The sequence below is a fragment of the Neovison vison genome, chromosome 6, assembly GCF_020171115.1.
Source record: "Neovison vison isolate M4711 chromosome 6, ASM_NN_V1, whole genome shotgun sequence".
NCBI classification, from domain to species: domain Eukaryota; kingdom Metazoa; phylum Chordata; class Mammalia; order Carnivora; family Mustelidae; genus Neogale; species Neogale vison.
Window position 1 is genome coordinate 198,107,569 of NC_058096.1, and position 15,858 is coordinate 198,123,426.

At 48.0% G+C, this 15,858-nt stretch overlaps 1 protein-coding gene across 3 annotated transcripts in view; it reads right to left on the reverse strand.

The window, feature by feature from the left end:
* Window positions 1–15,858, reverse strand: part of FLNB (filamin B) — a 146,821-nt gene that overhangs the window by 81,297 nt on the left and 49,666 nt on the right. For all 3 annotated transcript variants that reach the window (XM_044253309.1, XM_044253311.1, XM_044253310.1), the window contains exons 2-4: window positions 5,605–5,853; window positions 3,326–3,423; window positions 731–878 (exon numbers count right to left, since the gene is read on the reverse strand). In XM_044253309.1, the coding sequence (XP_044109244.1) occupies window positions 731–878; window positions 3,326–3,423; window positions 5,605–5,853 (495 nt within the window). The remainder of the gene's footprint in view (window positions 1–730; window positions 879–3,325; window positions 3,424–5,604; window positions 5,854–15,858) is intronic.

Consider the following 15,858-nt stretch of genomic DNA (forward strand, 5'->3'; position numbering starts at 1 on the left):
TAAACAGGACATCTCAACAAGGAAGTGTGTGGAGGTCCCAAGAGCTCCCTCCCCATGTGAACCCCTGAAGCAGCAGGAGCATGACCAAAGCAGAAAGGAATCAGTAGCCACATGACGCAGGCTCTGGTCCACTCCCATCACTGACAGTGGAGATCTGGGGTAAGCACCCCCACCTCCAGTGGATTGGGCCTCTGATTCCTCAACTGAAAAGTGGGAAAAAATAATCCTCTCCTCAACCCGGGTTACTGCATTAAAATCACAATGCTACAAACTCCTCGCTCTCCATCGGGTTAAAGCGCAGCGTTTCTCAGAGTCTAGACTCATGCAGCAGCAATGTTAGTCACAAACAAATGGACCCTGGGGCACCTGGGTGGCTCAGTCATTAAGCATCTGCCTTCAACTTGGGTCATGATCCCAGAGTCCTGGGATCAAGCCCCCACATTTAGCTCCCTGCTCAGCAGGAAGCCTGCTTCTCCCTCTCCCACTCCCCGTGCTGTGTTCCCTCTCTCGCTGTCTCCCTCTGTCAAATAAATAAATAATATCTTAAAAAATAAACAAAACAAAACAAAAAAACCTTGAACTAAAAAACAGCTGATAAAGGAGGCCTGCTGGGGGTCTCAAAGATCAGGCCTATTTTCTCTCTGGCTGCTAAGAATCTTCCCCCTGAAGCCACAAAACCATGTCTAAGACTAAAGGACAAGGCTCAAACCCAACCAAGACCAGTGCTTACCTCGGCCATAGGCCCTGGCTTTCTTCGGGTTGAGTTTGGGTTTAAGAGGAGCCCCGGGCTTGAGCTTGGCTTTGGGGAACTGGGACAGGTAAGTCATCACCGAGTGCTCGTCCACATCTGGATGAATAATTTCTTCAGGAGTGATGACCTAGAATAAAGCATGGTAGGTGAACGTCCAGAACAACTCACTGGTAACTGTCAAGGATTTGCAAATGTGTCTTAGGCCAACCACTACAAATTGAAGAAACTGAGTCAAGCTCTAAATTAAGTGAAATTACATTAAAACAACATGCTAACGTCAGTGTTTTTAACCTTTTAGAGGTGTCGCTCTTCCTTTTGGAAGCTGAAGACCCCCTCCAGACAATTCTACATGTAATTTCCAGAGGTGCACACCCTTCCCTGGGAAAAAAACTCACTCATCCCCCAGAGAAACTTTCCAAAAGGGGTAAGCTATATCACATGAGAAGAAACAAATACACATCAGATTGGAGCATTGGAAAAGCACATAAATTGTCCTTTTCCCCTGTTCATCTTTTCATTGCCTCCATCTCTATTAACTCTGTTACTAATAAAAAATAGTCATAAAAACATAGACAACCTGGCAACATATTAAACTTGCGGTCTTGTTACAGACTTGGATGTTTGTATCTTCCCAAAGCTCTTTTTTTTTTTTTAAAAGATTTTATTTCTTTCTTTGACAGAGACAGATCACAAGTAGGCAGAGAGGCCGGCAGAGAGAGGAGGAAGCAGGCTCCCCGCTGAGCAGAGAGCCTAATGTGGGACTTGATCCCAGGACCCTGAGATCATGACCTGAGATGAAAGCAGAGGCTTTAACCCCCTGAGCCACCCAGACGCCCCCTCCGAAAGCTCTTATGCCTAAACCCTAACCTCCAGGATGATGGGATTAGCAAGCTCGGCCTTGGGGAGGTGAGTAGGTTTAGATGAGGTCAGGAGGATGGAGCCCCCATGATGGGATTAGTGCCCTCATGAGAAGGGAAGGAAAGAGCAGACCTCTCTGTCTGGCCATGTGAGGACACAGCAAGAAGCCAGAGGTCTGCAAGTCACCAAGAGGGCCCTCCTCACCAAACACTGAATCTGCTTGCACCCTGCTCTTTGCCTTCCAGCTTCCAGGTACGTGAAATAAGCCCCTGCTGTTTACACCATCCAGTCTACCGTATTTTGTCAAACAGCAGCCTGAGCTGACTAAAATGGGTTTCAGGACATTATGAGCTGTCCAAAGAAATAGGGAGGAATTAATTTCTCCTGAATGTAGCCTAGGAGCAAGATTATGCTCATGCTGGACAGGTGGCCCCCCCAGAGGCATCAGCCTCAGGTCCACCACCTGACCCAGCCCTAAACAGTCACCAAAACATCCCTCTGCCCCCAACTAGGGTGCTGAGGAGCTAAGCGCTACCCCTCAGACCCAAAAGAAGGCCCTGTCTCATGAACCAGGTTAACCAAATGCAGAGGAACAACTTCTATACCCTGCTTCCCTCACCAAACAGGAAAACAGAACAAAACAAACTGCCAGAGAACATTCTGGTAGTTAGCCTTCAACTACAAAACAGCTACTTGGGTTTGAACAGTTGCCTTCACCCATTCCATGAAATGTAAGATGTGCGTTGATTTGATATTTCTTCCAGAAAGCTCCTTCAACAACTATACAGTGCCAACATCACACGAACGTCAAAAGGAGATGGTTTTAGGTTTAAGAGGAGATGAAAAACATACCACACCACTTACTAAGGATGGAAGAGTGAAGAAATGGGCCATGAAGCGGAGACATGATGTCAAAACCAAACCAAAGAAATACAGGAAAGCTTTTCTCCCTCCCGAGGGATCCTATTACAAAAGACATGGAACTCCGCTCTGAACACCAACTTAGACCATCATGTGACCTGGGGTGAGGTCATCCATCCATGGCAATGGCTCCCTACAACTGCTCTTGACCAGGGCTTCAAACACGGGAGTCTCGGGGAGTTTTTTAGCTTCCTTGGAAAACCCTGGAAGACGGCACCTCAATTAAACAATGTGGCTACTGCTGAAGGTATCCAAGAGTTGCTCAATCTCCCAAGTTCTCCTGTTATGTTCCTGTGATAGGATTATGAGCAATACAAATTTTTCCACAATTTCCAATAATGGTAGGTTATCCCGGTTTAAATTTTTTTCAAAGTTCTAAGTCCTGTGACTTCCCCTAAGAGATCAGATTTTTTTAAAAAAAGACTTTTTAAATATGGAAAAAGTGGTCAAATATTGGCTATTCCTACAGTACAACCCAATCATTAAAGTCTACATTTGCAGTCTGGTGTCCCAAGATAGTCTTTAAGATCTTTGGAGCAAAAATACTATAAAATTTGCCACATGTGACAAAGAGCGATATGAAGATTTTTGAACAATCTACAAGCACCCAAGACAATGAGGACCTATTATCATGGGTAAACTGAGGAAGACGGGAGCGTGCCAGAGGCAGTACTCTTTGAAGGCTCATGCGGAGGAGGTGAGACCGCCTGCCAGACCCAAACAGGCATCCATAGAGTGCCCGAACAACCAGGATGGAAATAGCCTCCGGGCACATGGAGCTGCTTGTATGCCTACCTGTGGGACCCCCAGCCAGTCGTCTGCTTGCTGCATAGCTTCCCGTGCATTATCCACAGGCTTTCGTGGATCCCACGATTCCCAGTCTGGGCACAGACCTGTTAATGTAACACAAAAGATACCATTAGTATTAGCTGACAGAAGAGATTAAAGGAAGCCCCGTGCTTAAGTTAAACCCCCTGGGTATCTTAATTCAGAGAACAATTTCTTCCAAAAATCACAGTCAATTAGATACCTTAAGGGCAAAAAGTATCACAGATAGGAGTACGCCAAACTATTCTGAAGACTAAGCTGAGACTTCTCTTTCAGGCCGTTATTTTCTTGCATTAACAGAGAGATTACCCATTCCTTTAAGGTGTGGTAGATATTAAAAAAAAAAAAAAAAAGTCTGTAAAACTCCTTGGGCCTGGTGCCTTTTTGCAGGAATTTTTTTTTTTTTCCTCCTACCACCCCAGCTGGATAGCCTACAACTAACTCAAATCTGACATTATCTACATGGAGACAGAGTCAGATCCTGCAGGTGAAGGGCTCAGGTCCTTCACCTTCAGGTCCAGCACCTCCATCCTCCACTTCGGAGGTCAACTCCAAGTCCAGGTTCTCACCTGGGCTTCTAAAAGACCAGCTATAAATTGGAGGTTCCCACAACCTTTCCTCAACTCATTTACTAGGGTCGCTCACAGAACTCAGGAGAACAGTTTAAATGCTAGATTACCAATTTATTATAATAGGATACAACTCAAGGACAACCAGATGAAAGAAATGTCCATGGCAAGATATGGGAGAAGGGGTATGGAGCATCCACCCCATCTCAGCGTGTACCACTCTCCTCGCAACTCCATGTGTTTACTCCATGTGTTTACGAAAGCTCCCCAAAATTTATAGTTGGAGAAATTTTATGGAGGCTTCATTAGGTGAAGTAGACAAGGATTGATTAAATCACTGGCCGTTTGTGGTTGACTCAACCTCCAGCCCATCCCTTCCCTGGAGATCAAGAGATGCGACCAAAAGCTCAAACCCTCTAATCACATGGTTGGTTCTCCTGGCCCCATCCCATGCTTAGGGGCTGTCCAAAAGTCATCTCATTAACACAAACTCAGGTGTGGTTGAAAGAAACCATTATCATGGCTCTTATCACTTAAGAAATTCCAAGGGTTTTTGGAGCTCTGTGCCAAGAAAGGGACAAAGACCCCAATATCCATTTCTTATTCTAAGTCACAGTATCACAATCCAGTTCCTAGATACATCTAAAAAGACTATCTAGCATCTGTATAATTCAAAAATCCACACACTCAAAAGCCCAAACACAGAATCATCTGAAAAACCTTTGTAAGCACAAGAAGTATAGGACTGAAGTAAACATGCACCGGTTCAAACTGGTGAAGAGGTATCTTAAAATGTGTCCGTAGGTGGAAGCAATGGAAGAAGGTGCCAGGAAACTAAGGCTGAGCTGTTGACTTCGTTCTGGATAACACCAGCTGAGCGCCTTTACAGGAAGAGTGAGGCCTGGAGTCCGTCCTCCCTCCCTATCCAATACAGACCAGCCAGCTCTGTTCACAGCATGGTAAGAACGACTAGCTTACTAAAAATGAATATGAACAGCATATATATGGAGTTTTCATAAATGGAAAATATGATTATTAAATTTTTTATTAGAAACAATTCTGGTGGTGCATATAAAGACGGGCTGGTTATTCTCTTGACTCTGTACCAGCAAACTCTACCCATCAATCTAAATGCTCCAGGGAGGATAACTACTATGTTGGTGTACGCTCAACCACTCAGAAAAGGGTGGGAAAACCTCCAACTGGATGTTGACCAAACACTATTTCATAGCAACGCAGAAAGAAAAGGGTGGAGAGAAAGCCATACATGGTCAACCCAGCAGTCGGTAAAAATGGGTACTTTCCACTCAATGGAAGTTTTTGGATTTTCATGCCAAGTCAACTAACAGAGCCACGTGTTTCTGCTAAAGTCAATGGGAAACCCGGCACTAACTGTGGGAAGAAGCGGGACTTTGGATCTGAAAGCTAAACCAAGGCCCGCTCCAAGAACTTCATTGGGAATTTGGGTAAATAACTGAGCTCAATGTTCAAAAAGTCCATGGATACACCTAGAAGATAAACAGAGCCATTTTTAGTTCCCTTTGCTCTTATAGTGGGCTAAAACTAGGAGAATACACTAATTCCAGCAAACTCAGCTTTTCCAATGGGAAGCCAAGAGGTTTGAGGCCCACAAACCCCCATCCTGAAGAGAAGGCTTAGGCAGCCTCGGACACTTACCTGGAGCACAGCTGTCCACTAAGGCCCCTAGAGCCTTGCCATCCTGCCAGTTCTGGTTAAAGTTGGTGATGGGCAAGTAGGGGATCTTGTTCTGAATCCACCCCAGCAGCCTCTGCTTTGGTGTCTGCTTCTTGGCATCATCGTCCCCTTCATCCTCCCACACGGGCATGGAAATGGAGTAGTGGAGGATCAGCGTCCACACCAGGCCCAAGATGAGCTTCAGGTTCCCATCCACGATGGCTTTGCTATCTGGGGAGAGAGGCACAGGCTTGAGATGGCACATTCCTCTGGGCTGTCAAGGAAATTCTCATCTGTTAGAGAACCACACACAACCATTTCGCAATGAAAGGATGTAGTGTTAGGGGCTCCAGGGTGCCTCAGTGGGTTAAGCCTCTACCTTCAGCTTGGGTCATGGTCTCAGGGTCCTGGGATCGAGCCCCGCATTGGGCTCTCTGCTCAGCAGGGAGCCCGCTTCTCCCCCCCAACCGCCGCCTGCCTCTCTGCCTACTTGTGATCTCTCTCTGTGTCAAAGAAATAAATAAAATCTTAAAAAAAGAAAAAGGAAGGTTGTAATGTTAGAATTTGCTTCAGAATACTTGAGGATGGGAATAGATAGAAAGTGAGATTCCAAAATGTTTATCAGTGTCACTGGATCATGTGTACATGAAAATGCATTACACTTTCCTCTCTCTGCCAAACCCAAGTCCCCTTTAGGGATCTTCTAGGAATCTCAGTGCTGCTGGTTTCTACCTTCTACTCCCTTGGCTTCTCTGTGGCCCTCTATCCTCTGTCCTCTTTCCAACCTCTACCTACATCCATCAAAACCCAAACATTATCAACAAAATCTCCTCTCTTATTCTCTCCTCCTCTACCATCCCCCAACTTCCCCTATCTATCCCATCTCTCTCTTCCTCTGCCTCTCCCCACACTTCCCTTCCTCTCTACTCCATCTCTCACCTCTACCTCCTCCCACACACCTCCCCTGCTAAGCATTCACCCACCTCCCCAACTTCCTTCACCCTTTCCCCACCAAACTCCCCTGCTGCAATCCCCAATTCTACCAGGACCCCAAACTGCAAACATTCGAGTCATCTTAGACTTCTCCTTTAAATCCCAGGTGGTTGTTTCTACAACACATCAATTCCCTCTCTACCTACATCTCTTGGCAAATCCTGTTCTCCACCTTCCTAGTAAATATGGACCCCCCTCCACCCCAAATTCTCGACAGCCATGAAACTTGAACCCTGTTTGCATAACCTTAGAATATCTTTCTGCTCATGGGATGTGTGGGTGGCTCAGTCGTTCAGCATCTGCCTTCAGCTCAGGTCATGATCCCCGAGTCCTGGGACTGAGTCCCACATGATGCTCCTTGATCAATGGGGAGACTGCTTCTTCCTGTTCCTCCCCCTACTTGTGCTCCCTCCACCACCAGCCCCCCGACAAATAAATAAATAAAATTTTAAAAAAGAAGAACTATCTTTCTGGTCAGGTACCACTGTGCTTCCAAATTCACCAATGGTCCCAACTGCCCACAGTTGAACTCCTTACACATACAACACCCTCGGAACCCCCAAAGCCAGCCTGCTTTTTCACCCTTGTCACCCCCGCCCACCACAGTTCACGCTGCAGATACACAGACCCCTCACTCCTGGACCACATCCTGCTTTGAACCCCTCGCATCTCTCCATGTGTTCTGTATTCCCTTTGATGAAAAGACCCTTCAACCACGCCCTCCTCTGAGACCACCTCGGGCTCCTCCTTCAAGGGACAGATCCAACAGTGGGTGGCGCTTTGCTCCCATCAGCATGTGGGTGACTGTGCCAGGGCCCTCTCAAGATGAAAACCAAGCCTCCGAGCCCCCCCAGAGCCCACCAGACTACGAGCCCCTGCAGGAGAGTAACTGAGCCTCTGTCATCTTGGAGCTAGCTCCAAGATGCTGTCCCATCCACCCATCCACCACAAACCACCTGCACGTCGGTCAAACACACGCCAGATTGCACTTCATGAAACCCAGCTACGACCACATGAGAAATACACACATGCTCATAAGGAGTAAACGGCTCACCACTTAAAACCTGGAGGCTTTTTTCTTTTTTTAAATTAACCTGTTTATTGTTAGTCCTCTTACAAGAAACGAACCTCGTAATAGGGCACACCCAAACCCACAAAAACCAAAGGCAGCTTTATGGTTGCAGATTTAATCATAATAAAACTTGATCCTGTAAAACTGTGCAGAGTAAAGATTATCATGAACTGGCTGGTAAGACTGTCTAGAATTTTAAATTTTTTTTTTTGGTCAGAGAGAGAGAGGAGCAGGCAGAGGGAGAAGCAGGCTCCCTGCTGAGCAAGGAGCCTGATGCAGGACTTGATCTCAGGATGCTGGGATCATGGCCCCAGCCCAAGGCAGACACGCTGAGCCAATCAAGTGTCCCAAGACAATCTAAATTTGAGCAATCCTCACTCAAAGTTAAGGCGCCCAGAGATTTTCTATGTAATGAATTGTATAAATAATAACTTTGAAGCAGGACAGTCCATGTAATTCAAAGGGCCCAGCAACAAATGAAAATACAAGACTCCTTGTCCAAAAGTATTACATAAAGCAAGTAGAGAAGCCTTCTCAGGGCGAGGCCCTGTTCTGTTGGCCATGAAGTGCCCTCTGCCTCTGAGGTCCTGTGGTCAATAAGGTAGCAATGAGATGCACAAAACGCTTGACCAGGCACAGAACTTGGACATCCAAGGAATGCATTCCACCTTATTGACTATATGTTTCTCCAGATGACAGCCCTCAACCGTGACGGAATTTTTCTGATTAGATGTCCTGTTACAAGGTTGTCTTTGAAGTACTGCTGATTACTGAGTCACTACCTACCAACTTTAAGAAATTCCAGGTCAAACAATTTTCCATGCCAGCTACAACTACAGGGAGAAGAACAGTCCTCAGAAGGGTGGGAGGCAGGGGCAGGAAGGACACCAAGTGTGCACACGCTTATCGTTAGGGTACTGGTGGTGGACCACGTAGGGTCTGGTCTTGCACCAGGCAGAATCGGAATGGGCCTACAAGTCTCACCCAGCCACAAGCATCGGACAGCAAAGTTCAGCTTTCCTGAGTTATGTGTTAAATGCCTTTCAAATGCAAACTTACAGAACTGATCCATAAATCAAAACACAAAACCAGCTTGCTCTATTTTTACCCAGCTTATATTACACATGTTGGTCTAAAGGAATGAGACAGGAGTCTTTTTCGAAAAAGATTTGGGGGGAAATATGACCCAGTAAAAGTCTGAGCCAAATGTATGAAAAATACAATGCCCAGAACTTCTGTTTCCAATGAATTCAAGGTGGGTGTCCAAACGGGAAAGCCCCCATTAAGGTCTCATTGGGATAAATGATACTTTTGTTCTGCTAGTCTAAGAAGCTGGAGAAAGAACAGTCCTCGCTCCAAAAGTGATTTTGACAGGTGAAGGTTCAAATGCTTTACCGAACTCTTGGAACAATAAAAAGATGGCAGCTTGCCCAAAAGGTCTCCCCCTTTCCCACCCCCATGAAACAGGAGACTCCCAGCGCCTTGAAAATGAAATGCTACAGAGCATCCCAGTGCCGACATCAGACCATCAGAGCCGACGACGGGTTTTTCAAATGTGTGTGCGCTCTGTGATGTTTATGTCGGGTATAAACATGGAACAGAAATGTAAAAGGAGGAAAAGGCCAGGTCAGCAGGAAGCCTCCCTGGAAGGATTCCACCTCATTGACAGACTCTTTCTGGAATAAAATAATAAGCCAACGCCCGCCACGCCTGCAGGACCTCCTAGAATTGACTTAGATTGCCGGTAGGTTGGAATCTGGCCACAGGTTTCCCCTCCCCAGAGCCAACCAATCCCAATTCCCATGGAACTGGGCCTGGCTTTGGACAGCGTGACCCTCAAACCACACACCCCCTCTGGAACTACTTAAAATTACCCAGCATTGCTTCCAAGGGAGGGCCGTGGCTTTTTTTTAATTATTATTATTATTTTTTTTATTTTTTAAATAGCTAGTAAGTTAATTTGAGCTACTGCAAGTTCCAGGACAGAATGTTTTCGCGTACCTTCCCTACACCAGTTCCCCAGTCCTCCCTGAGCAGCAATTGGGAATGGGCAACATTTATGGGGGAAGAAACCAGCTATTTTTAGGCGTCTTTGGAAGCACTGTGGAAACATCAACTGTGTAGACAAGATCCTCCCAGAAGGGCGATGGTAATCTTTCCTTCTCTTCTATCAGGAGGGCAGTGTCCAAGCAACTACCTGCGTGCCTGCCACAGTCCCCATGCCGGCCTACACTATTACTGAGGGCAGCGTGGTGGGGGCTGGAAGAGGCCTGAGCGAACACCATACCACAGTTTTGCTCTCCTGAGTCAGAACAACAGGTCCTCCATTAACCACAACAGATCAGTTTGCTGCTAGGTGAGTAATAGCCCACACGGGGCTACAGGTTCAAGGAGACGAAGTTTCCGAAAAACTCCTTCGTGTATGCTTGGGGAAGAGCACGCAGGCCATGCTCCAACTATGACTGGGCCGTCCGGAGAAGGGTCTGCCACACACGCTGCTCCTCACCCTCTCACCTCTGTTACCCTCGGAGAGGCCGTGGGACACGACAGCTGGAACCAGCGACTCAACTAGACATGTCACTTTGAACAACCCATCCATCCTCGCTGGGCTACAGAACACCAAGAGTTGAGCACAAGGCCAGGTACAGGGTGGGTGCTGAATAGTACCTCCCTCCCCTTCCTTACTGCTTCACCTCATACCTGAGTACCAGCTGTGTGCCCAACACACTTCCACAAAGCCGGAAGCCCAGAAGCTAAATCCCAGGTTTGCAGGCAAGCGGGAAATGAAAGGAGAGATAGTACTTTGTGAATTAAGAGGAGGATGAGGTGTTCCATGTGTCACTTCTCTGGGTCAAGCAATTCATTACAAGGGTCGTGAGTCTCTGAGGTCCCTGATCTCCTGTACTGGGAGGAAGCTGACCCACAAACTGCGGTGAACCCAGGACACGTGAGGTCAGTGTCAGGGGTCCCTTCTTGGGCTGAGTGCTTTAGGGAGACCCACACGGCCTGAGATCCCCAGACAGAAACCAAGAACCACCAAGGAACCCAACTATGGATCATTTATCAGACCTCCCTGAAAGAGAACACCTTACAGATAGCAGCCCACAAGAGCCCGGGGTCTGGCCCCTTCTTGACTTCCCAATGTCACATTGCCCCAGGGGTTAACCTGGGGTTAACCTTGGGTTAAACTTGATCTCCGGCCTCCACGCAGGCTTACTCTGGGACTCCTTCCCCACCTCTGCTGACCTGGTTAATGCCTCTTCTACATCCAACTCTGCAACCCTGGAATAGGTCCCTGGTCCAACGTGCCCTCCTCTTCCAGTGGAATGGCTGCATTGGCCTCCCCTGCTCAAAGCACCAGCTCTGCAAAGGCGGGAACAGGCTCTTCTGCTCCCTGAAGCATGGACACTTGGCTGTTTGGGGGACAGGCTGCCACATGCACAGCCCTCCCCCTTGGGTGCTCACTGAGACACAGCTGTTCTCACTGAGTGGATGCAGAAGTCCACATCCAGTCTTTTAGACCGAATGCTAACCTGCTCCTGATGGTAACCACCTCTGCACCCCCAGCAGGCAACAGAGCATGTGGCACAGAAGACGGCTGGAGGGGCGGTGGTGAGCAGCACTACACTGGCCATAGAGCTGTGGCCAAGTGATCCGATCCCAGAGTGACTCAGTGACCTTCCCTGGAAGCTGGGGACAATGCTGGAGCAGGAGTACAGAGGGGCTGGGAAGCCTACACATGGGGTCACACGTCTCCAGCACTCAGACCCCCCTCCCCCACTCTCAGCTGGCACTGAATGCTTGCTGATATTATTACTATTATTCTTACACCCCTGACTTCAACATGCTTTTATCAACCTTGACCCCAAAAGAACAAAGGCCAAAGGAAAAAGTGAAAGCTTAGCCGTTTCAGGTGGTGACTTCCACGTCTGCCCTGGGGTTTCCTGTCAGCCCTGACAGCTTGGGTGAGCCAACCACAGTGGCATCCTGTGCAGGGCTGCCCCACGGTAACCCCACATGGCAGCGCTCACAGCACCTGGGCCCAGGAGCCAGGTGGCGGAACTGGGGCTCACGGGCCTCCCGGGTTGGCTTTATGGTTTCTCCCCATCCTTCATTCCTCCCCAGCCTCAACCAACTGTGGCTAAATTGTTGGCCTCAGCTGTGCAAAGAAGAGGACACCCTCAACTGAAAGAAGGCAGTTTACCATGGTCCTCAGTTTCTCAGCTGCCACCTGTTCCTGAGGCCACGGTGAGGAGGGCCATCTCAGTCCACTGTCCAGCGCCGGGGTGCATTTCCGGGAGCCCGACAGTCCTTCCATCCGTACAGTGGGCGGCAGACTGTATGTACCTCGGCAGGGCTATGTACCTGCCCAGATGGCTCTGGGCAGGATGAAGGGGCCAGGCCAGCATCTCTCCTGCTCAGGCTTCATCTACAGCCTGAACCCATCCCAAGGAAAGACAGACTTACAACACGGTGGCTCATACTGCCGATGGTTGAGGGGTTCTGCAGTGAAGGCCACCAAAATCCTTCTGCCCCTTTTCCCAGGCATGCAGCAGCCAGCGGACGTCCCTTCCCAGCCTCCCTTGCAGCTCAGCAGTAGGCTGCCCCGCCAATGGACGGTGAGCAGAGGGAAGTGCGCTAACTAACACTTTAGGGCCCTGGGCTGGGGTGCCTCCTCCAAGCGCTCCCTCCTATGGCCAGCCAGAGCCTCTGACATGACCATCACTCAGCTCTGACCTGCCCTCAGGGAGGCCAGCCAAGGTGATGGAAGGAACCTGGGTCCCAGATTAGGGTGTCCTGACAACTGAAGACTGAAAAAAGTCACCATATTTGGGGTTTGTCGTCGTCGTTTTTCAATCTCTGTTACAGCTGTTTAACTATAACAAGAAGATGTTCTGGGCCCTGAGGCCCTGGAGTCACAGACCGCAGTAAAATAAGTGTGGATTGAGGTACTCGGGTCAGCTGGATTTCCGATCCTTCTTCTAACTCAGGAACTCTCAAAGATGACAAAGGAGCTGTCTGAGTTAACAGCTTTCACACATCACTATGTCAGGGTTCCATTAATAAAGAGTCCATGTGGAAGACCTTTTTAAGTTAGTTAATTTTTCAAGAGATGATACCACAGACCAGAGGTGGCAAATGGAATCGGCATGTGAAGTGAAGACCCTCTCAGTGTGCTCAGAATCGGAAAGATTCTGAGGCCCTATCTGGGGTCAGCAGGAGAGAAAACTGATTACCGATCTCTGTCCTGAACAGGCACAGGGAATGGAGGCTCAGGGAGGCAGAATTGTGCAGATTAGCCATGCCTGCCCTGGGCACAGCATGGGGAGTAGTGGCTGGGTCTCTACAACAGAACTAAGTAAACACTGCCAGATCCCTGATTTGAGATTTCTACTATAGGCCCATAACACATTCCTTATGCATAACCTCAGACTTCAAATTTCCTACTTTGCCAACTATTCCTTCTGTTTTCTCTCACTAGCTGGACAACTTTTGCCTGGAATAATTGGAACAAATTATTTCATAAATACCTTACTTTTATTTTGGTGAAGAGTTTTTGGTGGACACTCAGATCACAGATACTATGACAGTGTCTTGCTTCCTAATTTATCCCAAACCTCAGATTTTCTGGTTAAGAGGCATCCTTTATTCAAAATCGGTAATTGCATCCCCGAGCGGGCTTCCAAATGCCACTTTTGAAAAGTGCTTACCGCTTCTGGGAATTACTTTCTGTCCAGGGACAAAGTCACACAGGACTAAAATGCAATAGGTATATGAATGGGCCTAGAACTTAGTAAGTACCTTCCAACCAGTATGACTGGGACAGCCTTAAAAAGTTAGGACAAGGATTCTAGCCTTGTTATAAGGATTAAAGAAAGAAGGAAAAAAAGACAAGACACTCCAAAATGGTCAAAGCAATGTATGCCACACTAGGTTTTTGATCTTGAAGCCACAGGCCTCTAAGTGAGTAGTAGGATGAGGGCCCCAGCGACCCCTGAGCCTGGATAGGGAGTGGAAGAGCCTGGAGTCCAGCCACTGGGAGGCAACAGGAAACCCCAGTGTGAGCTCCCAAGTTCTCAGCATGGCGGTGTCTGTCTCTCGCTCCTCGCTTCCAGCCACCACAACTCTTGAGAACATGGCCAGCTGAAGTAATAAACGCGGGCTGTGAATGGAGGTATCGGCTCTGACTCCAGCTCTGGCTCACCTGAAACAGTCCTCCAGCTCAGTCTGTCATGTGGCACGGCCCCCTCACTGGAAACACAGCTCACGGCCCACCCTGTGCACAGGAGCGCAGCCCACAGGGGAACCCTTGGATAAAGAGTGTGACCTCAGGAGGAACCATGCCAGGAAAGATGGCTAAGCCCCTCTCCTCTTGACATCAAGAACAATCATATGGTGACAGCAGCTCCCTCTCTTCCAGACCTGACCCCTGGGCCCAGCCCTGTGCCACATGCATCACCTTCCATGACCCTCCCTGTGACTCTACCAGGGCAGCTTTATGGTTCATCTCGTCTTACACATGAGATGACAGAGGGACACAGAGGCACTGGCCAAAAGTAACACAGAGGAAGAACCTACATTTAAACCCAGTTCTCTCTGTTGCATGAGCCCAAACCTCCCTACTTCCCTGAATGCACACTGACAGCTCCATTTGCTGAGTGGAACAGGACACACATTTCACTGATGAGGAGGGGACACACCCTTGGGACCCAATGCCGGTGAGCTGTGGCCTTGGGAGGGGAACCCAGGCAGGGCCTCTGACCCCGTAACTGCCCCAGTCATTCCCACAGTCCCAAACTGTCAAGATTCTGGCAGTAAAATGTGGACAGACAGCACAGAAAGTGACAGCACCAGGCCTGGGTGGTGCAAGCAGGAGTCAGACATGGATTATTTCAGTCCCCGTGTCTCAGGCATGACTCAGCCTCTACTACACCCTAGGAACTGGGGATTCCAATATCCCAGCATCTGGGAGGTCCGCCACACAGGCCCTCCTGCTCAGCATGGGAAGTTGGGGAGGATGGCAGAAGACACAGCTCGGCCCTCATTTCCTCAAACCTGCTCAACTGTCATTTCTCTGGAAAATAGAAATTAGGGTCACTTAGCTACATGAAAGCTCAATTTGTTCTATTCATGTGGTCTCATACCCAACAAATACATCCTGCCTACCAAATGCCAGGCCCTGTGCTGGCTACAAATTGTATTTTTATCTAAGGACAATAAGTTAAATTGGCTTTAAAATGCTCTACAAAGAGATGACAACATTATTATAATGAAAACCATCCGCCATTCCCCTAATCACCCCCCACTCCTGCAACCCTGCCCCAGGGCAAGACATTGAAGATTTTTTTTTTTTAAAGATTTTATTTATTTTTTTAATAGAGAGAGAAAAAAGGAGAGAGAGAGATCACAAGTAGGCAGAACAGCAGGCAGAGAGACAGGAGGAAGCAGGCTCCTTGCTAAGCAGAGAGCCCAATGCGGGGCTCAATCCCAGGACCCTGAGACAATGACCTTGAGCTGAAGGCAGAGGCTTAACCCACTGAGCCGCCCAGGCACGGACACTAAAGATCTTTTAAGGAGAAAAAAGAAAAAAATTTTCTCTTTTGCCTTTTGTCTTTCATGCTAAGCTATATGTCTTGAAGTCGGGTTTTTTTTTTTTTTTTCCTTTTATAATTAAGAGTAAAAGGTAAAAAATAATAATGTTGATGACTAGGACAGGTATTCATCCCTCCACTGCTAACATATAAAAGTTGAGCCTTGTTACAAAAAAGATCAAGGTAAGGGCACCTGGGTCGCTCAGCTGTTAAGCGTCTGCCTTCAGCTTGAGTCATGATCCCAGGGTGCTGGGATCCAGCTCTGGATTGGGCTCCCTGCTCAGCAGGAAGCTTGCTTCTCCCTCTCCCACTCCCCCTGCTGTGCTCCCTCTCTCGCTGTGTCTCTCTATCAAATAAATAAATAAAATCTTAAGAAAGAAGAAGAAGAAGATGATGATGATGATGATCAAGGTGGTTTCCTTGGTTTGAAAGGGGAGAAATCAGTTTGCATCCCCCCTCACCTCACCCCCCATAGCTCACCTCATGTTACAACTCATATAAGCCTGTTCTAGAAATGGCAGCCTGCCCAAAGATTATTAAGTCATAAATAGAACAAAACTCCCAATTTAAAGTCTTGAA